A 26,064-nucleotide genomic window follows, 5' to 3' on the forward strand; every position below is an offset into this window, starting at 1 on the left:
GTGAGAAAGATGAAGAAATTTTTTGTTTGTTTTATATTTGAAAAGGAAAAATTTGATTTTATTATACAACAGTAATGAATTTATTTCGATTACAAAAATGAAGTGTTTTCTAAGTAAATGAAAGTGAATCCGCAAGTTATCCGTTTCATTGAAGTGCTCTTTGGTAAACCACATTTTTTGTTTTTTGGTTTGACGTTAACACAAACAAAGCGGATGGTTTTCCAACTTCAATCTATTTGAAATTTATCCCGCAAACACTAAGCGATTGGCCTTGCGACTTGTTATTGCGAACGCAAGGCGAACTGGAAATTTCAATCGTTTGAAGTCAAACGGAAGACCAGTCGGAATCATTGGTATGTCACCAAATCGCCAGCAATTTTTGATTGAATGGTAAAATTCAATGCGTGTACATCATTATTCTTTGCAGCAAGAATTGCTCGTTGACTTGTCCAAGCATAATTCTGATAATTCTCACTAATGTCATTACTCAAATTTTTAATTACGGTGCGTGAAGTTCCAGCAATTTGCATTAAGGCAACATGCCATTCACCACTAATTTTTTTAGCTATAAACCTTGCGGAGCCCGAGACCTTTCCAACGAATGCAAAATTGTCGAAATCGGTTCGTGCGTTCTGGAGTTAAATCGTCAGGAAGGAAAACCCGACTTATTTTTATATATATAGAAGATAATACATGTATTGAGATAATTGCATATGTGCAAGCAAATCATTTATAAATTTACTATTGGGCTAAATATTTAACTAAATAACCTGCATTTGAAATGTGCTTCAATAACAATCAAAGAGGCAATATTATTAGGTATTATTTGATCAGATTCAGAATTAATTAAAATAAAGTAAAGCAAAGAATATAATAGCTGGAATGAGGAAAGCAATACAAATCAAAATTTTCTTTCCCTCCCTCGTTTACTATTCCGATAACCTAAAAAATAGATATTAATACAATTTCTTATAAAAACTTTAGTTAGCAAGATTATCATATTTTAGTATGACCAAAAAATTTCTTCAACAACAAATAGAGAAACAGACTCCGACTCTCCTTTTTCATTTATTTCACAATTTTTCTGTTTTCTATGTTAGCATACAAAGGCATTTATAATGTCTTAAACATGAACTTGTATCGCGTTTCAGTCATTCAATGGATTTCAGAATTGCTCTAGAAATCGATCAATTTAAGAAATCATTGATGCTTGCATGCCAGTCTAGGTAAACACACCTCATAATTGGATTGTGGACTCTGCATGCATAGTATGATCGTTTGGACACGGTTCGGAATTACCAAGAAAGGTGAACAAACATATAAATGATATAATAGAGTAGAAATTCGAACTAGTGGTGTATGACTTTGCACCTAAGGCATAATGCTAGAAGATCGCACTTAGTGAAAAGAAATTTAGATGCATAAATTTTTGACAAAAAAGAATACACGTGGGGGAGGAAGTAGTATAGTAAGATATCACGTGAATTTATTTTTCAACTGATTTTTTTATAAAATTCAAACATTTTCAAAAAAGAATACAGTAACTAAACTACACGTGATCACGATCACGTAACTAAAAATACACGTGATGTTTCGTGGGGGAGGGGGGTAATTTTGAATATCACCATGTATCACCAAAGGGGAGGGAGGGAAAAAATTCTTAAAAACTTGCTCACGTGATTAATGAACGCCCCCTAAACAAGCTTTTATAATTATTTTTGAGCTAGTTTAACTAATACAATATCAAATAATTTCAAGGTCATATATTTACATTTTATATGTGCATGAATGATACATTTATTTTATAAGATTTGAAGGATTTGAATAAGAGTATTTTAAAAATGGAATCTAGGTAAGTACGATATGTGTAAATAATCACCCGAATCAATAAAAATTGAGAATTAACAACTGTTGATTTTAAACTATACTAAATTTAATTTGTTAGTTTTATTAAGCGGAGACGTCAACGGTAGTCAGTATAAAACACAAGGAAATATACGCGGTGTATTTCATGAAGGCGCAGTCTATTATTTTTCAACTTCGTTGTTTTTTTATAATTAAACCAGTTTTCGAAGGTCTATAATATTTCAGGATATTTAATTTATTGACTATAAACAATAAATCGATAAATTATAGATTCTTCATCAAAAATTATTCAGCATAATTCCGAATGATACCTTTCAAACACTTTTTAAATTGGTTTATAATTTCTTGCAAAAACGTGGACAAATAAATTTTTACTTTTCTGGTAATTAATAAAAAAACAGATTAGCCCATCGTCTCGCAAAATTAATCAACGCGAGTCCTTGCCGAATTTCATCAAATAGCTTTTATATTTTTGTGAAACCAAAAAAAAATTAAGTTATGGCTTGTATCAAATTTAATAAATAGTACACACTTTCCATAAATTAGAAAACTTTATGGGTAGTTCTCAAACAACATTATAGCTATGTAAATTCTCAGAATAATTACTAAATGTACTTTTAATTATAAGACAGCATGCAATTTAAAACATAAACTAGTGGTGTGTATGGCATCGTACCTTAAGGCAAATTGCTGGAATTTCCCGTACCGTAACGAAATGATCGAGGAATATTAAATGTTTTAAAATAGATTATTATAAATATTGTAACTATGTCTATTTATATTTATAAGAATTATATAAACTAAATTGGAAAGTTGAAATTATTTGTTTAAAGTATATTAGAGCAGAATTAAAATAAAAATCTGAATTATTTTCGATATACAAAAAAAAAATTTTTGGAAAAAAAAAATTTGAAGCAAAAAAATTTTTTTTTACAAAATCAATTATTTTGTTAAAACAAGCAGAAAGTTTTTGGAATCATTCAAATCGGACGCTTAGTTCTCTCAAAAACTACCATTTTTTGCACATTTAGCTCTGTATCTCAGAAACCGCTGGACCTGCCTTTGCCAAAAACTAATAACCCTTCTCCCCCTTATTACAAATTGAATGTTTTTGGGATCATTCAAATCGGATGGTCCGATCTCTCAAAAACTCGATTTCTATTTTCTGCACTCTTTGCTCCGTATCTTCTAATCGGCTTGACCTGCCTTTGCCAAAAACTAATCAGCACATCTTCCTATCAATAGGAATCGAATGTTTTTTGAACCATTCCAATCGGTTGATCCGTGCACCCGAAAACGTGGACGAAAAATTGTATCCATACATACACACACAAACATCCTTTTTTTCTGAGGTATGCCAAAATGTTCAAAAACCTTCAAAACGTCGAGAAATGTAAAAATTTTCAATTTCGATTTTTGGCCCATTACAATAACTTACCCTACCGGAAGTTAATAAAGATATGACTTACATTTATACACATACACATACATTTTTCAATGTTAAAGCCAAACTATTTAGAATGACTTAAAACGTTGATTAACTTGAAATTAGCAAATTGGATTTCCTGGATAAAAGTTTCTGTTTTCGATTTATCCTAATGGTTGTTCACTCTCGATGATCATAACATTTTGAAGGTAGAATTAGTCTAACAAGGTAAAAATCAGAAGACTTAAGCAACTGAAGATATCTTCTATTAACTTAATGCAATGATTAAAGAAATAACTATATAATATTCATTACACTCATCTCAAAATTTTATTATCCGGCTCTTTCACTATTATAGTCCATGTCGTTAAAACATTCATCGTTTTCGATTTTCGAGAAAGTTTGCACAAATTAATCTGTCACGAACCTGGTTTGATATCCCAATGAAACTTAATTACGTGTGCAACATTTTCAGTTTTTGTCGAATCCCATCTTGAATGAATAGGTATAACTAAATGTCTAATGTACTTTTTGTTCCCCGAGAAAAAAATCAAATGGCAATAACTGTTAGGCGAGAACTTTCATCTTTGAAATTCGACGGAAGAAATAAAATTGATGGCATCTCTAAGCCATTGGTAATTAATAATTTAATTAAGTCGTTACAATTGGTGGTTATAAATCTTATATAAAAATATTGAACTACTTAGGTGGCGTAATAAGATTATGTCATGTAATAAGATCGACGTTAGTGGTGAGTAAAATTAATGTGACATTATCTAATACATATGATGTGACACACTAATATTTAGAAATCATTTATTCTAAATTGTAAATGTAATTATGTAAAAATACAAAGTGAAAATGCAACATTCTATGTGGTATAAATTTTCAGTTTACAGTTCTAAATTAAATTCTTCTAGAGGTGCATGGCACCATGGGCTTATACTAAATTTCTGGAACTTCCGTGCCGAAATTTATAATTTTTTCAAAGCTTTGAAAAAAATTGATTTCAGTATTTTGAATTTTTTGACTAGTGATGCATGGCATGGTGCCTTAAGTCAAATTGTTGAAACTTCTAGCATCAAAAATTAAATTTTCAAAAATTGACTTTTGAGAACTTTCAAATTTCTGAAAAATAAGGATGTTTTTGAAAACAGCTAATAATTTGATGCGCAATATTCTAATTATCATTTTCGACCGCAGAAGAGGATTGTTTTTCAACTTTTCCATTGGATTTCCGAAACCATTGAAACTATAGTCCCAAAAAATTAATCAGTTCCTCATTTCATCAATACAAGTAAAATTTTTCCCGAATCATTCAAATCGGACGCTCTCAAAAATTTAATTACCATTTTTGGCTGTTTTTGCCCCGTTTCGTCTCCCCATCCATAAAAATCGATTGCCTTTTCAATAATTCAAATCGGTTGATCCGCGTTCTCGAAATCGCCGACAAAAATTAGTATCCGCACACAGACAAACACACGCGCACACTCACACATACATACCTCAATTTTTTCTAATGTATGACGAGAATGTTCAGAAACCTTTGAAATGCAAAAATATTTATTTTCGATTTTTTTATGTCATTCATTCATTTGCGATTACTATAACCCTACGCAAAGTTAAAAATATCTAATGAGTGCGATATATTAGTACAACTTATTCAGACAATCCTGTTCCCAGTTATTATTATTTTGACTATTTGCATTTTGTAATCCTGACAAATCCCAAATCTGAATATAAAAATCTGGCTAGCATTTTATTCAACACTAAATATTTAATATTTGTTATAGACATGTAATTAGTTAATAGAGATTTTTTGTTCATCATCAATATATTCTTTTTAGAAAAGGAAATGCACAATCTTATAAGAATCAGATATTAGGTTCTTTTTTTACTTTGAAGAAATATGTGAAAATAATTAAAGATCTTAAGAATACAAATCATGCATGCTCATCATTTTAAGATCGACTGCCGGTAATTTATAATTAAAAATTAATTTGAAAACCAAGTAAGTATTTTGTTTAAAGTAATTGAAAATCACTTAACTGGAAGGAAGAAATAGCTTTAAACATAAGTTATTGGGGACAACACAAGTTATTTCTATATTTCAGGTGCTTGATCTGTATAACCAATTATCTCAGCAAATCTATTAAACCAGGAATGTCATTCTATTTCAAAATAGTTAAGTAGTTAAGCATAATAATAATTAAAATTATGCTTTTAATTAAATGACGCATAAATAAATTCACTTTCAATTAACCTTCTAGATCTACAGTTATTGAACGCTTTCAATCATGTATTTGTTCTTACAAGATTAATTAGTTTAATTTAATAAGAGAATTAATAACAATTTGTTTTATATTAGTAATTTACTGTATTCCTATTTTTTAGGCATATCAAAATCGACAATAAACTAGTAGTAGGCAGAATTGTACCTTGGAGCAAGTTGCATAAACTGCCCAATAGATATTAAGATAGAATGTTCAAATTTTATTTTGAAAAGAAAGATTTCGCTTTTGACAGAAACAATTTTCAATTTATATCTTTGAAACATACTTACAATATGTAATTGTATAAATCAAAATCATTTGATTGACGCGTTCCATTTTAGTGCAGTAAACGGAGCGTTTTAGGTCTGAATTTTTTACTGTGCTCCGAATTGAATGAAATTTTGGAATTAGGTTCATCTTACCCTCAAGCTCAAAAGTGAAAACAATTCGGGTTGCGCCATCACCCCCCGGGGGGATAACACCCCTTTTCAATTGTGTAATTACATTTTTTCAAAATTATATCGGAAATCGATAGAAGAACTAATTATAAGAAAAAAATGTTTTTTATAGTTTTTCAAAAAACTAATACTTTTCAAGTTACTGGCCACTAAATATTCATATATTTTTGGCGTTTTTCTTCGTTTTTTGCAAATTTCTCCTAAAACATACATTTTAACAAAAATGTATGTGGTTTAATGAGCGCCATTTCCACCAGAATTAAAGTAATTCACATTCCATTTAGAATTCACTTCATTATAGACATCTTGATGGATTTTAGCAGATTCACTACTTTAGTACAAACTATTTTCAGAAAACTCGCGATTTTATAAAAACTTTTTTTTCTAATTTGCGCGACCGCGCGATCTTTAAACATTCATAACTCTGCAAATTTTTGTGTGAAAGAAAAATAATAAAAAACAATAATAAGCTAGAAAGATCCCTTTGATTTTGATCTATATGCTTTTATACGTATCTTTTATTCTTTTTGAGATATAATGAAAATAATTTCGATTTTTAAAAATATTGGAAAAAAAAGTTTTTATAAATTCGTTTTAAATACAACAATTAAATCTTAAACGAAATAAAAAACGACTTTGCTCTTTCAAATCTTGCTTAATATTTTTCCTAGAACACTTTATGTAATACCGATTTTTATTGAAATGTATATTTTAGGAAAAATTTGCAAAAAAACGAAGAAAAACGCCAAAAATATATGAATATTTAGTGGCCAGTAACTTGAAAAGTATTAGTTTTTTTGAAAATTTTTTTCTTATAATTAGTTCTTCTATCGATTTCCGATGTTATTTTAAAAAAATGTAATTACACAATTGAGAAGGGGTGTTATCCCTCCGGGGGGTGATGGCGCAACCCGAATTGTTTTCACTTTTGAACTTGAGGGTAAGATGAACCTAATTCCAAAATTTCATTCAATAAACAGTAAAAAAATTCAGAGGTTATACCCTTTTTTCCTCTCCGTTTACTGCACTATTTCATTCATTTCATGTTTTGAAAATGTATTTTAATTGAGTGTTAAAGTATACTGTAATCAGTAGCTACCTACAAAACACCAAAGAGCGTACTGATACAAAGTGGCAAATAACTTGAAACGTCGAAAAACTTAAAATTAACAAATCGGATTTTTTTGCGAAAACAAACTTTTCCTTCGGGAATTTTCCATCCTTTTCACTCGCATATTCCGGAATTTATATGTATGTATTTTGCCACCGGAGCGAAGGCACCCGAGTGGAGAGGATTAATAAAATTACTAAAACTATGTATGTAAAACGACAAAATTATGTTAAACTAAAGATCGGTATATATAGATGCATTTGCTAAAAATATAGGTGTTTGATAAAAAGGTGTGAATACAAAATCAAAATATTTTTTAGTGATTGCTATGCTTTTACTTCTAACTTTATCTGTGATATGAATAAATAAAAAATCTAGTTGGAACTAATCTAAGCAGATAACAAAAATTAATAATTACATACATAAAATGCATACATAGCGGAATATGAATCACTACAAATTATTCATATTCTCTATCTAAACTTCACTTTATTTTAAATTAATTTAATAACCAGAAGGAATTCATTGAACATGTAAGCTTTTATGAAATTCATCTACTGGTACTCTTTTACGCAATAAAGAAATCTTTAATTAGATATTTCATTTCGTAAGTTTAAATCTTCATATTTTACATGTTTACGTCTTAAGGTAATATTATTTACCGCATTCGCTTCTTGACAGGATTTTGAAATTAGGTAATCGTACATAAAATTCCGATATCTATTCATTTTAACTACATATAATACTGCATAATGATAAATGATAAATGATGGCATTAATTTTACATAGAAGTTTTAGTTTAAATATAGGTTTCGAAATACCAACAGTTTCAGTTTATAGTAGTTTACATAATTATAATTATATTGAATAAAATTTAATACTAGTGGTGCATGGCATCGTGCCTTAAGGCAAATTGCTAAAACTTTCCGTACCCTAATTTATTTTTAACTTCCAGTAGGGTAAGCTATAGTAATCGCAAAAAATCAAAAATAAAAATGTTTATATATTTTTGCTGATTAGTTTTTGGAGAAAGCAGGTCTAGCCGTTTCGAAGATAGGGGGCAAAAAGAACCAAAAATGGTAATTCAGTTTTTGAGAGAGCGACGCGTCCGATTTGAATAATTCAAAAAACATTTTATTTGTATTAGCTAAACAAAGAACTGTTCAAATTTTTGGAAAGGCAGGTGCAGCGGTTGTGGACTCTCAATAAAAATAAGTTAAAAAAATGTCATTTGGCGGTCAAAATTTTTTACATTTAATAATATGTACACATTTTATAATAATATATAACGAATCATTCAAATCGAACGATTCTTACATTCAAGAGCTGAATTGCTATTTTTGCACTTTTTGTATCATCTAAACGGCTGGGCCTTTCGGGAATCGAATATCTTTAGAATCATTCAAATCGGTATGCGCACATTCATCCATATACATACATACACACGTAAAATTTATATTTTTACTAATAAATAAATACAATTATAACATACTATGTATATTATACGTATTCAGCATTCACCAATATTTGTTTTAAAATAACTTTATTAGAAAAAGGATTATATTGATTTGAGATTTCTAAATATGTTATAGTTTTCTAATATATAAATATATTACAAAAATGCTAATTACCTTCATAAATATTATACGCAAGAATAACTTACATTGACTGTTTATTCATAATTTTCATCTAATTATTTATTTACTTTCATCGCTACATGTGATTTATAAAAATAATTTGTTTCATGAAATTCTTTAACATGAGAAAGTAACCATATCGTGCCGAATTGCAATGAAATACTTTTGTATGTATAATACTTTCATACAGATTGGATTATTTTTATATAAATATATGTAAATATAAATAATAAGATGTCAAAATTAATTTGAATTAACAATAGAACAATGTTAAATTAAGAATTAAGAATAAAAAGCAAATTTTTAAGTAAAAATTTAATAAAAATAAAAAAGAGAATATATTCTGAAAGTGTATAATTAAAAGTTTGGAGTGTATTCTCACAAAATATTACGTCTTAATTATTTTTCTTGACAAATTTCATGATTTTATCAATGATTGCTACCATCAAGGCACAAACTAGTGGTACATGGCATAGTGCCTTAATGCAAATTGCTGGAACTTCCCATACCGTAATAAAATATTGAAGGAATTTTAAATGATTTTAAACACATGTGTTATTATAAATACTGTAACTTTTATATTATTCGTATAAATTGTACGAACACGTTCGTATATGTTTACATAAGAAGTAAATAAACAAGTAGATTGAAAGAACCTTATCTCATATAAAAATTCAATTTTTTTCGAAATCTTGTAATTAAAAAACAATTAATTCTCCATGTCTAAAACGGCTGGCCTACCTTTTCCAAAGACTAATCAGCACGTCTTCCCATCAAAAGCAATCGAATGTTTTGAAACTCGTCGACGACATATTGTATCCGCACATACACACGCACATATACATACATACATTCATTTTTTGTAAGGTATGCCAAAAATGTTTCAATTAATATTATCTGTATCTTCTAAATGGCTGGACCTGCTTTGCAAAAAAACTGATAACCACTTATCCCAATCATTACTAATTGAATGTTTTTCAAATCAATCAAATCGGATGCTCCGTTCTCTCAAAAACTCGATTTCTATTTTCTGCATTCTTTGCTCTTTATCTCCGTAACTGCTAGACCTGCCTTTGCCAAAAACTAATCAGCACATCTCCCTATCAATAGAAATCGAATGTTTTTTAAACCATTGAAATCGGTTGATCCGTGCGCCCGAAAACGTGATCGAAAAATTGTATCCATACATACATACACACGCACACACATCCATTTTTTCTGATGTATGCAAAATGTTCAGAAACCTTCAAAACGTCGAAAAATGCAAAAATTTTCAATTTCGATTTTTGGACGATTACAATAACCCTACGCGAAGTTAAAATCATTTTCTATTAATATTGCTTACTTTACAGGAAGTTATAATGAAGTTTATACAGTTAAAACACAGGAAGTTTTGATAAAACTTGCTTCTGAATTCGATTATTATTCCGGAGATATATTTTAACGAATATGTTATCCAAAACAAAAATTTTAATTACAACATTAAAACAATATTTTCACTGTAACAATTACTATAAATTTTATTCATTACATTTGAATCGACTATAACTTTCCAACCTACTGACGACGCTTGGGTTATTATTCGCATTATAGTTTCAGTGTCTAAACATAATATGATGCTATTACTGGTAATGGCATCACTTACTTTCTGACCAACATGCTTATTTTGCATATGCTGTCTATTGTTTTAGAAAATATATTGTTTTCAAACATTTTAAGTATTGTTATTTTCTTGATGCTGTACATTGTAATCTACTCGTATAATGCTGTTCTTTCGGCACGACTACTGGTCTTATAGAAACAAAAACCGTTATTCTTATTTCATCTGCACAATATTGAATAAAAGTGCAACGTGGTTTTTGTTTTCAACTTCCCAAAGGAGAAGATTAGCTTTTCGCCAGAAAATAGAATTTCATAACTTAATTATTTCGAATTTCGACATTTCAAGTCATTCTGAATGAGACCAACTTAGATAAAAAAAACTGTGTGTGAACCGATTATTGACCATTCGTCGTTTTTTTTTTTTCAAAAACGGCTACACCAATTTCAAAGATTTAATAGTAATTCGATGTAACTAGATAATGACTAGCGTTTATCAGTTTTTTGCGACTATCGGCCAAGATACTTTGTAATTATCAAAGTATCAAATATATATAGAGCGGGTCGATTTAAAGGTCACTTAGGCACATATGATTTTGGGATTCTAGGGACCAAAATAAGATACTTTGCTGAAAAAAACATGCCTTTGAAATGAATTTTGATGTCCCGTGCATTGACCCTAGAATAAGGGGAGTCTCAAGGTTGAACCAGGGGCATAGGTGAATCGGCCTTCCAGAATTAGTGGGGGTCGGCCATACATTTCGAAGCAATTGAGAGACTCTAAATGGGTCAAAATACAATTTTTCAAATTTCAACCCTTATTTTGGGTCATTGCACGGGACGTAAGAATTCATGTCGGCAAAGTATCTTATTTTGATCCCTAGTATCCGAAAATCATTTGTTTCGAGTTTTTTTACCCATACAAATTGGCTCGCTCTAATATATATATATATATATATATATATATATATATATATAATATATTTATTTGTTTATCAAAATTTATTAGATAAAAACTAAATTAAAATTTTAAAGTAGATGAAAAAAAATGCAATATATATGGCTATAATAAGTTAAATTATTATTCATATTAATAAAAAACATTATATTTCAAACTTACCGTAGTCATATTGTTATCACTTTCAAAACTTTACTGCATGCACTGTTTATATCATCTCACTATCCAGTCAGATTTTTAATATACTTTTCACAAAATCACCAATTTGTTTAAAAAAAATGTCCAAACCACTTTTATAATGTCAGATAACACTGCTGTAAAAATAAATGTTGTATAAATCACTTGGTAACTGCCGGAGAAATTTTGATGTTTAAAATTTCATTCATGTCGCGTATTGTTTTGATTCTTCAACGTAATTTTATTATGTAGGTGCGACACTTGCACATTAGTGAGATAGCTAGGGTACAATAAAAATCCTAATAAAAACTAAAAATGATTATTTCAAAGTAATTTCCATATCTCGAAAACCTCATTTTGTGTTGTATTAAAGCATTAAATAATTCTTCCTATGAATTAGTAGTAAACACTATCAAAAAGCTATGTATTTGCTGTGCGATCAGGCCAATTACACATAATGCTTAACTTCACGTAAGTGTTCTCAATGATACATCAAAAAAGGGCACTCATAATAAAATTGCTATTATAAATAATTAAAAAATAAATAAATATAAATAATTCCAAAACATAAAAACTATTTATGTATTTAAAACGCTGCTTATTATTAAATTTTAAGTTATTTAAAGATCTATTTGTGAATATAAAGAATTACTCAAAAATATAAAATAAATTTATTTAAGACCATTTTATTCTCATAATTGTAAGACTAGAGATTGATTGAACTTACATTCAGTCAATTTTCAATTGTCAATTTAAAAATCTGTCATTCAATAACTGTTAAGGCTAATGAAAAATATAGTATTTAACAATGGCTCAAACTTGTACGTTAAAATTAAATATTTGTTTATAAAATTGTAAAATAAAAAAATTTTGCTCTCTCAAATGTATACCAGCAATTTCACTATTTTGCAATATTGAAGATATTCATTTAACCGTTTTGCTATTACTGTTATTTCCATAATATTACAATCACGTTTCTGAATGCTTTTTCAAGTTCTAGGTAAATGTTATTCGAATAAATAATTTGGTAAGTGAAAATCCTAGCTTTTTAGCAATTGATTAGAAATGATATAAAATTGATTTCATTGAATGAATAAAATAAATTTGATAAAAAATAATTTGCACTCCTGAAAGGTAAATTCTATTCATTCACTTTCTGTAACTTCATTTATTTACTATATAAAATTAAATCAGAGTAGAATAAAATTGCAAAAACAAAACTATTAATGATAAAAAACGTTCATTTCATTTCATGTTGAACATCCATAATGTTCATACTTTGCAGATTTAGAATTTATTACTTATTGTTAGAATTTAAAAAAATGTATATATCAGTAAGAATAGAAATTACAGAATTTGAATGAAGAAGAATGAAGAATAAAATAGGAGGAAACATAAGAATGAAGAATAAAATAGGAGGAAGATAGGAGTTGAATAGAATCAGTAATTTGAAATAAAAGAGCAAAAATTGAAGAGAGAAAATGAAGAAATCAAAATTGAAAAAAAAAGATAAAAATTCAAGAAAAAAAATAATAGAACAATAAAAAATATAGAACAGGATATAAGATTGAATATGATATAAAATGTAAATAATTGATTGATAAAATAATATAAAATGTAAATAAATTAAATTTATTAAGTGGCTAAATGCTCAGAGTAAGCGAGGCCAAATAAAATTAAAAAGAAAAAAGATCAATGAAATGTGTAGAATATTGTTTACAATGTTCGTACTTTGCCAATTCTTATTTTAATATGGATTAACGTTTGCTAAAACATCCGTACTCACTGTATTTTAATAATTTTATACTGATAAAACATTTACGAAATAAATTTTACGAAAGGTAAAACAATATCTAATAAAAAAGTATCTAAAGAAAAAAATAATTTCAAGAAAGCATCTAAAAAGATAATTTCAAAAAAAAATGAAATTTAATAGCCAATTGAAGAAAGGCTTACGTAGAATCACAACGATCGGTCCAGATTTGTTTTAGAAGTTACAAGTACAAAATGCTTCATCGACCTTTTTGCCAAAAATCCTGAATCGAATTTGATAATTCAGAAACTGTATGAAAGATATCACACAAAATCGTATGAATTAGTTTTTCGTGAAAAGCGAAAACTTAATTTTCGAAATAAATAATTGAAATATTTGGTCACAATTGTAGGGAGTACGCTACAGAAAATACTTGTTCAGATAAACCAAGTTATATAAGAAAGTATATACGAATTAATTAATATGAGAAATAATTAAAAAAGAATCAACACTTTTTTTACAGCATTCAAATTAATAAACTCTAGGGTGTCACATAAATAGTACTTATACTGTAAATAAAGCAAATAGTAATAAATAAAATGTATTGACAGTAATATAAAAAAAAAAACTAATTTAGTCGAAGAATCAAGAACAAACGCTTAAAGAATGCATGCAACGAAAAATGAATGCATATATTACATATAATGGTTTTAAAAATAATGTTAATTCGGATCAATTATGTTTATAAATATAAATTATTTAAACCCACGTTTATTAAATCCAACTATCACAATTTTAAACTGGTCCTCACGAATGCAATAACGTAACTCACGCAACTAAACCAAAGATAAACAAAAGCGAGTGCTTCGGCGCCGGCTTCTTGCTGAAGACTGACATCGGGCTCACCTTCGCTTTTTCAGTGAAAGGTATTTCGTATTTCGTATTTCAAACAAAAGCAAACTTGTATTTTCTCAAACAGGGTGGGGAAACATGACGATATTAACTGATACAAATAGTTATACAGCCGACCCTCCTATAACGCGGTTTGTGCGTACCGTGTAATGTGGAAAGCGCGTTATAAAAAGAAAACTCGGATTAACCCTCCGTCAGTCGGACATTTATTTACCTTGGAACGGTCGGAGTAGTCTGGCTGGACCACCATTCATTTTAAATGCATTTATATGGGATAAATGAGTTTTTGGTGTCTTATATATTAACGATTATTAGAAGTAAATATTTATACTTTTGATTTTTTCTTTTTCTTACCGTATTTTGCATGTTTTGAGCTTGCTTATAATGAAAATATTGTATATTATATTATATTATATTTAAAAAAATCGTTGCTTTTTTTGTTAATTTTTCTGTTTTATATCAATGAAAAACAAATGAAAACGAAATGAGGTTCGTCGCCTTTGAAATGAGCTGTAAAACTCAAAGTGAAAATATAATTTCACTACAGGTTTGCCAAAAATTTTTTTGAAGTCAGTACGGGTAGAAAAATTGTTGATAATGTGCGCATTACTCATACGATTTTCAATGTTTGCGATTACCAATTTTGGAAGATTTTCAAGGAACTCTCGTCGTGAAAATACTAACATTCATATTACGGCACATAGCAAAGAATATATAAAACGCAGTTTGAATAGAAAATACCAGAAAAAATACTGGTTTACATACATCATAAAGCGTATATTTCATACAAAATGTATGGGTGGTCTAGACAGACCACTTCGACCGTTCGAAGTACTCGTATAAAAAAGTTAATATTCTTATAATTATGCTTCTGTACATTTTTTCGTCCTGATTCTTTGATTGATCGACAGCTAATGAAATTTTAGGAAAAGTCAAGAAATTTCAAGAAGATAGGATTACTAGAACTATTTTTTTTTAATTGAAGTCGAAAAAGATCTGACCAGACCACTCCGACCGACAGAGTTAAACAAGCGAATCAGGTTAATTCGTATAGTGATCTATATAAACCGCCGGATATCGCGTTGTATGGAAACCGTGCTATAAAAACTCAGAATTAGTACAAATCATCATTCGTACCGCGTTAAATGGATATCATTCAATAAAAACTTTAGAATAAATTATAGATTCATTTTCACGATTTCTTTTTAGGGCTAATATAACAAAGAACTTTTGACTTTATTCCTGGTTTCAAACAGATTTGCACTAAAGAATGTATTAAAAAAATTTAAAAATTGGCCTATAAATGTTAATTTCAGGAAAAAACAACTAACAACCTAACTTACTAAATAAAATAACATATAAATAATTGATCAATTTCAATGAAAATTTGAATATTAAACGCAAATGTATTGGAGTTTAATTACTATTATATTAAAAGCAAAAAAAGTAAAAATGTTAATAGTTTGAATGGAAAAAAGCTATATTTATAAGATATAAGAATGTATATAATATTATTAAAAAGTCTTGAATAACGTCGAGTACAGCTAGATAAGAAACATCTTTTCTAAAATAAAAATAGCCTAAGTTACCCCACTACCTACCAAAAAAAGTTCCGTTAAAATCGGTCCAGCTGCTTCAGAATTAGCCTAAAAAGATCAAGTCAATACTATCACTTTGTTTCGGCTTGATGTCAAGGTCTGAGACACCCTGTACAGTAAAACCAAAACGTCCTTATCATTCGCGGGAAATACGTTCCATAAAATAATTTTGCAAAAATTTCATTAAATAATAAATAAGGTTGTTTTCATTCTATTGGTTAATATTTTTAAAAACGAAGGCGGGTTATGTCATACTTTTCTTTATTAGTTCAAAATGACGGCATTTATAAAGGACTTTGGGTTCGATACATATTGGAATCCGCGAATAACGAAGTTTTTAGCTGCGAATATAGGAACTTCCACTGCCCTTTTTCACTATTTCACTTCACATCTTTTCCTATTACAATTAAAGAAAGGTTGAATTGCTAAATGCGTAAAAACTATCAAATTTAAATCGTTTTTATGATAAGTTTCAATGAATTTTGATTTAAAATTTACCAGAAAAAGCACATTAAATAAAGCGAAAATATATATACATGAATCAGCAAATGAATCAGCACTCGACAGTTTTAATTTCGGAGGTCTTAACTATCATTTTTATGCAATCTTTTCTATTATACAAAATTGTCTACTATATAAAGATGAGTTTAAACTCATCTTTAATTAAAATCTCAATTTTAATTAAAATTTTGAAATAATTTAGGAAAGTTTATTTTATTATCTTCGAGGAAATAGGCAAAAGACTACAGAATAATTGTTAAGTGATTATTTTTGCCATCTATAACTTCAAGTGGAAATTTGATTATGGTGCCTGATATCGTGCTGCCCAAGATTGGGATTGATTTCGGGATTATTTTGTGATAGCCCACTTCCTTAACCTTATATTCGCATACGGTTCACACTTCTTCGACTTGTTCCTCAAAGAAATTTTTAGTTGCAAGTTGCAATATTTAAACAATATTTTTAGATGTTATGTGCATTTACTGCTCTTCAGAAATATTTTATTCATATTTATTTTTATAAAAATTATGTAGGCTCCATAATTACAATAGTAATTAATTAGTGTAGATAAGTGAAAACAATAAGTCCAAGCTATTAATATTTCCTCTTAGAACACTACAATAAACCTTTTGTAAAAATATACTTCTAAAAGATTTTGTGCGCAGCTTTTCACTGAAAAATTAGGTGCCTAAAGAAATTCATAATGATTGTTAAAATATTCAAATGCGAAAACATATTATTATATAAAAATATAATATTTATTCATTGTAATCAAATCAATCATCAATATATTGAGATGCTAACATGTCTAAACTTATAATAAAATTAACTATCCCTAAAAAATTCTAAATTTTTTTATACACTTTTGTATAACAATGAGAATTATTTTTGCACCAACGTTATATTAAGAACCATGCAATTAATAAATTAATTACAATAAGGATGGTGTCTTAATAGAAAATGATGAATGTAATATTTTACCATTCTTTCGCCATACTCAACTGCCTTTACTTTTGTTTGGAACAGACAAAAAATAAAATAAATGCTTTGAAAATAAAAAAAAAGAAATAAATGCGTTTTTATTTCGGATCTCGGAAATATGAGGATTAGTGTAAATCCAAGGTACATTATTGAATTTTGTATACAAAGTACTTGAAGTATACATTTAACAAAATGCAATAAATTTGCTTAATAATACAAGAAAAATGATTGGAATTAGATTGCAACACAAGTTTTAAATCGGCGAAATCACTTCAAAATGATTCGATTACATTTTTTCCAAAGGTCAAAATGTGAAAAATAGTGATGAAATTACTGGAACTGAATTTGGATTAACAAACATTGCATGAATAAATTTTTCAAGCCAATAAAAATATGAAATCTACAGAAATTAGATTTTTTTGAAACAAATGTGTTTATTAAAATTTGTCAATTTTAATAAATTTAAAAAAATCTCAATAAGATTGTGTTTTCAACCTAAATGATTATTTATAACTCAGAAGCAAATACAAACATACAAACCATGAAACTAATAATGCCCATATGTTATAATTTTTAAATAATGAATGAAAAATAACATGTACTTAATCATTAATTGCAATAACATATGAAACAGTAAAGATGTTGTAAGGTACGCCTTCTGAGAATTTAATTGTATATATGTGTATTATATATATATATATATATATATATATATATTTATATATAAATATAATTAAAATTCATTTAAAATTTAAAATCTAAAAGATGGAAATCTCCAGTACTTCTACTTCAGTAGAAGGAACAACTTGTAACGGATTACACATAATGCTAATTTAGATTTCCATATTTTAGATTTTAAATTATAACACACTGATGATAAGACAAACCTAGTCTCAAAACGTTTGTAATATTATTATTTAATAAATTAGTGTAAAAAAGAGTGTTGTTTTTTCATATTTCTAAATTAATATCTATCCACTCAGAATATATTTGTTATATATATTGGTATATATATATATATATATATATATATATATATATATATATATATATACATTAGGGTGGTCCTTAAAATGGATGTTTTCGAACTTCCTTGCTCTCAGAGGCTCAAATGCTTTGAAATTGATACAAACAAAATTGCTGAAAGTTTTAGCTCTTATTATTAAATTTAAGACAGTGCGCAATTCAACCAAAGTTTCTTGGTTCTTTTTCCTAAGTAAATACTTATTTCATAAAATAAATCAAATTTTTATTATTTATATAAATAATAAAATAAATAATAATTTTTTTATTTATGATCAAAATAAGCAAATACAATATAATTCTCAAAATTTTAATAATCCTGTCGCTAAATTGATATAGAATTCTAAAAAAAACTAATGGAATTTTACCCATGATATTCCCATAAGAAACTTTGGTTAGAGTGCGGACTATCTTAAAGTTAATATTAGGAGCTAAAAGTTTCAGGGCATTGTTTTGTATCAATTGGAAGCGTTTGAGCCCTGGGAGGAAGAAGATTCGAAAACATCCATATTAGGGACCACCCCATGTATATTATACATAATAATAAATAGTCGCCCGAAGGCAGGTCCATGGTGCGAGAGCCACCATCTATTGTGCGATAAATATATATATTTGTATAAGCAAATAGGTATATTGTAAAATGGTCAATTCAATGAAAAAAATAACTTAATAATTTAATAATTATATAATTAGGTATCTATTGACTTTAATTTATATAGTTATATAGAAAAATTATTTTGATTTAGAAACATAACATAACATATAATATTTATATTAATATTTAAAACTGATTAATTGAATGTAACTTAGCAATATGTTTTGTCAAACATGCTTTGCTCATAAATCTCTTATCGCATGTAGCACATTTATAAGGCCTAATTCCAGAATGAACCCGCATATGAACTTGCAAATCACGTTTCATCACAAAAGCTTTGTTACAAATAGTACACTGGTGGGGCCTTATGCCAGTATGCCATCGTTTGTGTAAGAGCAATCCACAGCTATAAGCAAAACTCTTTCCGCACACATCACAGGAATAAGGCTTTTCACCACTGTGGCCCCTTATATGAATATTTAAATTATACTTAAGTTTAAAGCGTCTACCACATAAATCACATAGATATGGTCTGTCAACAGAGTGCATTTTCATATGTGTAGCTAAGTATCTTCGGAGTGCAAAAATTCTACCACAAGTTTCACATTCATAAGAGCCCCTATCTTCATGGTAAGACTTATGTGCTGCCAAATCAGCCTGATTATAAAAGCCTTTACCACACATAGGGCACTTGCATGTAATAACACCATTATGCCTAGTCATGTGACGAGCAAAAGTCATTTCATCATGGAAAACTTTTCCACAAATTTCACAATTCCTTCGGGATTCTCCAGTATGCCTTCGCATATGAATGGCCAAACCAGACTCTCTAGCAAATGTTTTTTCACATATCTCACACCTAGGTTTGAATTTTCTTGTATGTAATTTCATATGATGTAATAAAGTACTTTTAAACTTATAACTTTTACCACAAATTGTACATTGAAATGGACGTTCAGAACTATGTATTTTCATATGAGCTCTTAGCTCCCAATTTGTACAGTATGATTTATCACATAAATTACACATAAATTTTCGTATTCTTTTGTGTATTTTTTTATGCTTAGTGAAGTCATTAATATTTTCAAAATATTTACCACAGACTATGCAATTGAAAATTGATTCCGAGTTATGCCTTGTCATATGTTTTCGTAAATGTAAAGGACTTACAAAGCACAAATCACAAACAAGGCATTTATATATTCTTTTTAAAGTATGACTTATCATATGTGTATTTAGAAAAGCTGCAGTTGAAAATTTTTTGCTGCAAACGGTACAAGTATGTGATTTTATTTCACGATGGGTAACAATATGTTTTGCTAAACCTACTGCAGAGCTAAAAGTTCTGTCACATTTATCACATTTCAAAATATGCTTGACACCATGTTCCTGAATATGTTTCTGAAGATATCCGCTTACTGCATAACTCTGGTCACAATAAGGGCATTTGTAAGGATTTTCTATTAAATGTGTCCCTGTCATATGTGAAGCCCAATCCCGATTAGAGATAAAACATTTTGCACACAAAGTACATTTGAAACGATCAGTGTGCACAATCATATGGCGTTTCAGAGTAGATTCAGTCCTAAAAGTTCCTTCACATACATTACAAGTAAATGGTCTATCAGCAACATGTACACGCATATGATATTTCAGTGATCTATAAGTCGGCAAGGATTTGTCACATAACTTGCACTTGTTTAAACTAATTGCTATATTTGATGAATCAGTTTTACCCAGTTTTTCGTCGTCATTTTCTAATCGATTACTTTTTGGCTCTAATGAATTGCTCTGTGAAAAACTTTGTGGGCAACTAGTTGGAGTAGAATATAAAGTTCCTACAACGGGCACTAATAGGAACACTTTAGCATTTTTATCAACTATTTGATAATTAGTATCTGATTTTTCTACTGGCACTTTAGGTGCTATCGATCTGATGGGTTTCTTTAATTCAGGTTTTTGTTTCAAAACATTCATGTTGTGATGAGTGTCGGTTATGAACGTTTTGGTTCTAAAATAAATTCATACCTAAATTACTAATGCGATCTATGAGGTTTATGAGAGCTATTTTTATGTTTAATATAGTTTTTTTATTTAAAGAAGCATACGAAAATATAAATGACAGCTTGACATTTGTTTGCTATATTTACACCATAGAACAATGAATATAGAGGACTAATCACTACAAAAATATTTAAATTTTAAATAAGACCAAAGTCGACCAAGGCATAGAAAAAAGAAGAGTGGAGCAAGGCATAGATAAGTAAACAGCAAGGTATGTTTTATCCATAGATAAAAGAAGAGTTTTTAACCATAGATAAATAAACAGAACTTTTTTAACATAATAACACAACATAACGTTTTTAACTTCCCGAAGGAGAAGTTTATGTTTTCAACAAAAAATCCGAATCGCTAATTTTATGTTTTTTCGACGTTTCAAGCTATTTTGAGACCAAATTTGGAAAAAGTATGTGTGTGTGTGCGTGTTTTTGTATGTGTGGAACAGATTTTTTGCCGTAAATCGACGATTTCTCAAAAACGACTCGACCGATTTCAAAAGTTTATGTATCTCGATGAGGACTAGGGTTTATCAACTTTGCCCAACGATCAGCCAAGCCGTTTCTTTGTAAATAGCAGAAAAGTGAAATTTTTTTCATCTACGTTTTAGACCGCAATTCTGAATCGATTTTGAAAATTCAAAAACCGTTTGAAAGATATTGATTGGGAATCAACCTGATTAGTTTTTGGTATAGATCGGCTAAGCCGTTTTCTTGTAATAAAGTTTTATAAAAAAATTCGACGATTTCTATGATTTATTTTTTGGGACGGTAGATACCATAGTCTTACCATACTAAAAGATATATAAAATATAAATATAGACCATACTAAAATATTACCGTCCTACGACAAGTCGTTTATTTTAAAAATTCTTCAAAGTTTGCAAAAATTGGTATCGTTTTTCTGGCATATGTCAAATAGTCTTATTGAACTTACTAAAATATTACGACCTTACAACAGGTAGTTTAATTTTAAAAACTCATCAAAGTTTGAGACAATAAGTAGTTTTTTTGACGTATATTAAAATTAAAATTAGACGATTTTCTTGTGGTATAACAATGTGTTCGTTCGTTTTCAATGATATGTGATAAATCCACTCGAAATACTATTAATTACTCATAAATTAATTTATGTTTTATTGATTAACTTGCCTCAAGGCAAAATACCAATACCTACTAGTTTGGTTTTGGTTTTATCTGAGTTCATTATATTGTTTAAGACAAACGACATGTTATCAACACAAACCTTAAATATTAGTCAAGATGAGTCAAGAGTTCCAGGGTATAACATACAAATGTACATTTTGGTTACATGAGGCAGAAATCATTTTTCGCTAAATTTTAAAATGAATACTGCAGAAATAACAAAATATTATTTAAGAATGATATTGCAATTTCATTACTTTCCTTCAAAAGATCATTTTCGAGTTAAAATATGTAGTCCGCTTCTCGATTCGGATGTCAACCCTGCTTCACATTCATAAAATTTCATTCGGTCAAGTTTTAAACCTGCGGGTGTTAAGCAGCGACACTGTTGAAAGTTTAGTTGGCGGGTTCTCGCATAACCAAATTAGTTTTATTGTTAGTTAGCAAACAGTTGTTTACGATTTAACATTTATTTTAATGTGAATTTTACTGCGAAATAAACTTTTACTAGTAATAAATTGTGATATAGATTAGCTTTTTTCAAATAATAATTTTTAGTGTCATTATGCCTCCAAAAAAGAAGGTAAATTGTGGTTATGAAATAATCACCGGCGTAAAAATTTATTAATAATTATTTCTTTTTAATATATACTTTTTGATACGTCCGGCAACATCTTTTTTAAGATTGAAAATTTAAGTTGCAAACAAGAAGTCTAATTAACAGTTTTACACGCACTTTAACTTTATCATCTTATGATGAATGATAAACTTAAGATAGAGATAAAACTAATATCATTTTCTATTGTTTAATACGTATAGGTGGAACAAAAGCCAGAAAGCATTGTTGAAAGACCTAGTAGATCGGCAAAGAAGAATGTAAACTATGCCGAGTCGCCTTTGGTCAAATTAAATAAGGCAGCTAAAGGTGAATTCATCTCAAATTTATATTTGATAGAATATGAAGCTAATATTAAATTTTTATTTTCAGGCGAAAAAGAACAGATAAAGACAGATAAAGCTAAGAAAGATTCTGAAGTTGATAAAATTAAGGCTCCAAAAGGTGGTAAAAGAAAAATTGATTCAGATGGTACAAAAGAAATAAAAGATTCTGATGATAAAAAAACTACCACTAAAAGAGGTAAAAAAGAAAAAGTTGAGGCGAACTCCGAAAAGTCTACAAAAACTGAAAAACCTGTTGCTAAAAAAGGCGGAAAGAGAAAAGTTGAAGAAAAAAATGATACAAAGCCTACTGAATCCAAAAGGCAGAAAGCAGCAAGCAAAAAGCCAGAAAAAAAAGATGCAAATCTAGCAGAATCAGCGCCAGAAGAAATTAAGACTAAAGTTGAGAAAGATGAAGATAAATTACAGAGTCCCGAAAATGAGACCAAAGAAGTAGAGCAAGATAACAAAAAAACATCGAAAAAAACTGCCACCAAGACCGCAAAAGGCAAGAAGGCTGTAAAGAACAGCAATGAAGTACAAGGTAATTAAAAGGATAATGAGTAGTAGACATCAATGTTGAAGCATAATGCATTGAAATATTTTATATAGAGCATTGTTTCAGTGTAGTGCTGTGTATTATTTATGTTTACTATGATTTTAGAAATTGTGACATTTATTTGAAGTTTTGTTACAAAATTTTGTAAATTTTTTGAAACCATAATAAAAATTATTACCATGATATTTAATGCCTTGTTTTCATTTGTTACATGTATTTTCAAACACAGTAAGTTCCTAATTTTATTGTTAATTTACATATACATATACCACTTACAGAAAGTATTTTCTTTAAGGAACTGATTCCAAAAGTGTCATAGATTCAGTGCCCACACCAGAAATTGTAGATTGCACTAGGCAGTCAGCAAATGGTGATAATTGGAATGTGAAAATATGTTCATGGAATGTAGATGGTATTCGAGCATGGGCAGAGAAAAAGGGTGTCGATTTCTTGAAGATTGAAAATCCAGACATTATATGTCTGCAGGTGAGTTGTTATCGAAATGTAGCTCAAGATGTAAGAAATTAACTGCTTTTTATAAACTACTTATATGCGCATACCTAATTAATTCAAATTCATCAAGAAAACAAATTTAAATTTATCCTGCTACTCTGAGCATATATTAATAATCCCATACTGCACAAAATTGACTAGATTAATTTTCATTACTTGTGGATCAGAAACTGAAATGAAAATAATGTTTCCCATTAGATGTTATCTGCTTTTGTTGGGAATCAAGCCAACTCATTAACTTGTCTTCAAACTAGGCTCCTTATATGGTACAACAAGTTTTTAATAAGAAATTTTCATTTTCTCAGGAAACTAGATGCCCTTTAGATAAATTGCCTAACCTTGATTTGCCAGGATATCACTTATATTGCAAGCCTGGTGAAAATAAAAAAGGATATGCTGGAGTAGCCATTTACACAAAGAAGATGGTGAGGAATATTGAGTACTCAATTGGACTTCAAGAATTTGATGAAGAAGGTATATTAAAACTTATCAAATTTATTTATCTTTATAAACATGCGGTAGAAGGCAAAAGGTGATATATTGATGCCCAATGTTATTATAGATAGGATTGCTGTAGCTGAATATAATACATTCTATCTGGTATGCGTGTACGTTCCGAATGCAGGCAGAGGATTAGTGACACTTCCCAAGCGATTAAAGTGGAACGAAGCATTTGCCGAGTATATAAAGAAACTGGACAATAAAAAACCAGTAATAATATGCGGTGATATGAATGTTGCTCATAATGAAATAGATTTAACAAATCCAAAAACAAATAAGAAAAATGCTGGATTTACCCTGGAAGAAAGGCAGGGTATGACTGATTTTTTGAGCCTAGGTTTCATAGACACATTTAGAAATCTATATCCTAATCAAAAAGATGCATACACTTTCTGGTCTTACATGAAAAACGCCAGAAGCAAAAACATAGGCTGGTGAGAACTCTTTTTGAAATAAAATTAATAATTATTAATCATTAGATATTAATCTTTATCTAACATTGTTATTTTTAGGAGATTGGATTATTTTCTTGTGTCAGAGCGCCTGGGTAAGCACATTTGTGATTCTGTAATTAGGAGCAAAGTAATGGGCAGTGATCATTGCCCAATTACTTTATTTATGTATGACCGAAGCTGGCCCGAACAATTCAAGATGGAAGTCGAGCAATAATGCTGCTTGCTTTTGAAACCTTTGGATCCTTACAACCAGCGTCTAACACATGAGGTGTGTTGAAGTGTAATTAGTCATTATGCATTTATGTTTATGTTTATGTTGTGGATTATTTATTTGTCTTTCATAGAAATGTAAATTGATGTTTCCAAAATTTTTACTAATGACTAAATGTTTACTTTTTAATTTATTGCAAGATTATTTTATATTCAGCTTATATTGAGTTTTTTTATGACTGAAACTTTTAAATTTATTTTAACTTATGTATTTAAAAAAAAAACGAATGAAAATACTAATAGTATTTATAGTATAAACACGTGATATCAAAATTTTATATTAATAAAATATAAATAAAAATGATAAATATGTGTGTTATGAGAATTACTTTCTAATACACATTTTATTGTTACAAAATAAGTTTGATTTGATTTTTTTTGCATATATAATATTTCCTACGATCTATGTAATACTGTTAATTTTCAATTAATTGATTTATTTACAAATGTATTGTAATTTAACAAATCGTTCTGAAAGTTACGATACCAATACGCTCTCCACATAGTATTATCGCCATGGTTTTCGAGTTATAGAATATGACATGGAACGTCGTACATCTTTCTGTGAAGTCTTTTCTGTTATTAAACATAAACATCATTAATGATTAGTATACGACAAAAATACAGTTAGTCTTAATGAATGATTGTTAATTTAATATTATGAAATTATAATTATCATGTATGTATCATTCTTTTAATACAAGTTTATTCTGATATTTTTGAATATTTTCTATATTAATAATTCAATTGTACCAC

General features: G+C 28.7%; 3 protein-coding genes across 3 annotated transcripts in view; 2 read left to right on the plus strand and 1 right to left on the minus strand.

Moving 5' to 3' along the window:
• The window catches only part of LOC113385505, a 90,567-nt gene extending 72,949 nt beyond the window's left edge, over positions 1-17,618 (plus strand). Inside the window, exon 6 of the mRNA XM_026623360.1 lies at positions 17,554-17,618. Within this exon, the coding sequence (XP_026479145.1) occupies positions 17,554-17,618 (65 nt within the window). The remainder of the gene's footprint in view (positions 1-17,553) is intronic.
• Positions 17,619-19,054: 1,436 nt separating this feature from the next.
• On the minus strand, positions 19,055-21,036 carry LOC113385506 (zinc finger protein 260-like). The gene has a single exon (XM_026623361.1). It carries the CDS (start codon positions 20,843-20,845, stop codon positions 19,055-19,057), a length of 1,791 nt encoding a protein of 596 aa, XP_026479146.1. The 5' UTR covers positions 20,846-21,036.
• Positions 21,037-22,460: 1,424 nt separating this feature from the next.
• Positions 22,461-25,290, plus strand: LOC113385002 (DNA-(apurinic or apyrimidinic site) lyase-like). The gene is made up of 7 exons (XM_026622800.1): positions 22,461-22,654; positions 22,891-22,996; positions 23,060-23,554; positions 23,865-24,055; positions 24,388-24,556; positions 24,645-25,017; positions 25,096-25,290. The coding sequence occupies exons 1-7, from the start codon at positions 22,637-22,639 to the stop codon at positions 25,250-25,252; spliced, it is 1,509 nt and encodes a 502-aa protein (XP_026478585.1). The 5' UTR covers positions 22,461-22,636; the 3' UTR covers positions 25,253-25,290.
• Positions 25,291-26,064: the final 774 nt, after the last annotated feature.

Source organism: Ctenocephalides felis, unplaced genomic scaffold (assembly GCF_003426905.1).
Source record: "Ctenocephalides felis isolate EL2017-DRISC unplaced genomic scaffold, ASM342690v1 CF-g0.4_SCAFFOLD_03571, whole genome shotgun sequence".
Taxonomy (NCBI): Eukaryota; Metazoa; Arthropoda; class Insecta; order Siphonaptera; family Pulicidae; genus Ctenocephalides; species Ctenocephalides felis.

Bases quoted from the DNA above. Each gene is read 5' to 3' on its own strand.
- LOC113385002 (XM_026622800.1), top strand. The intron at 24,056-24,387 runs GTGAGTTGTTAT...TCATTTTCTCAG, and splicing joins CAGACATTATATGTCTGCAG to GAAACTAGATGCCCTTTAGA. The intron at 25,018-25,095 runs GTGAGAACTCTT...TGTTATTTTTAG, and splicing joins AGAAGCAAAAACATAGGCTG to GAGATTGGATTATTTTCTTG.
- LOC113385506 (XM_026623361.1), bottom strand. From the start codon at position 20,845: ATGAATGTTTTGAAACAAAAACCTGAATTAAAGAAACCCATCAGATCG.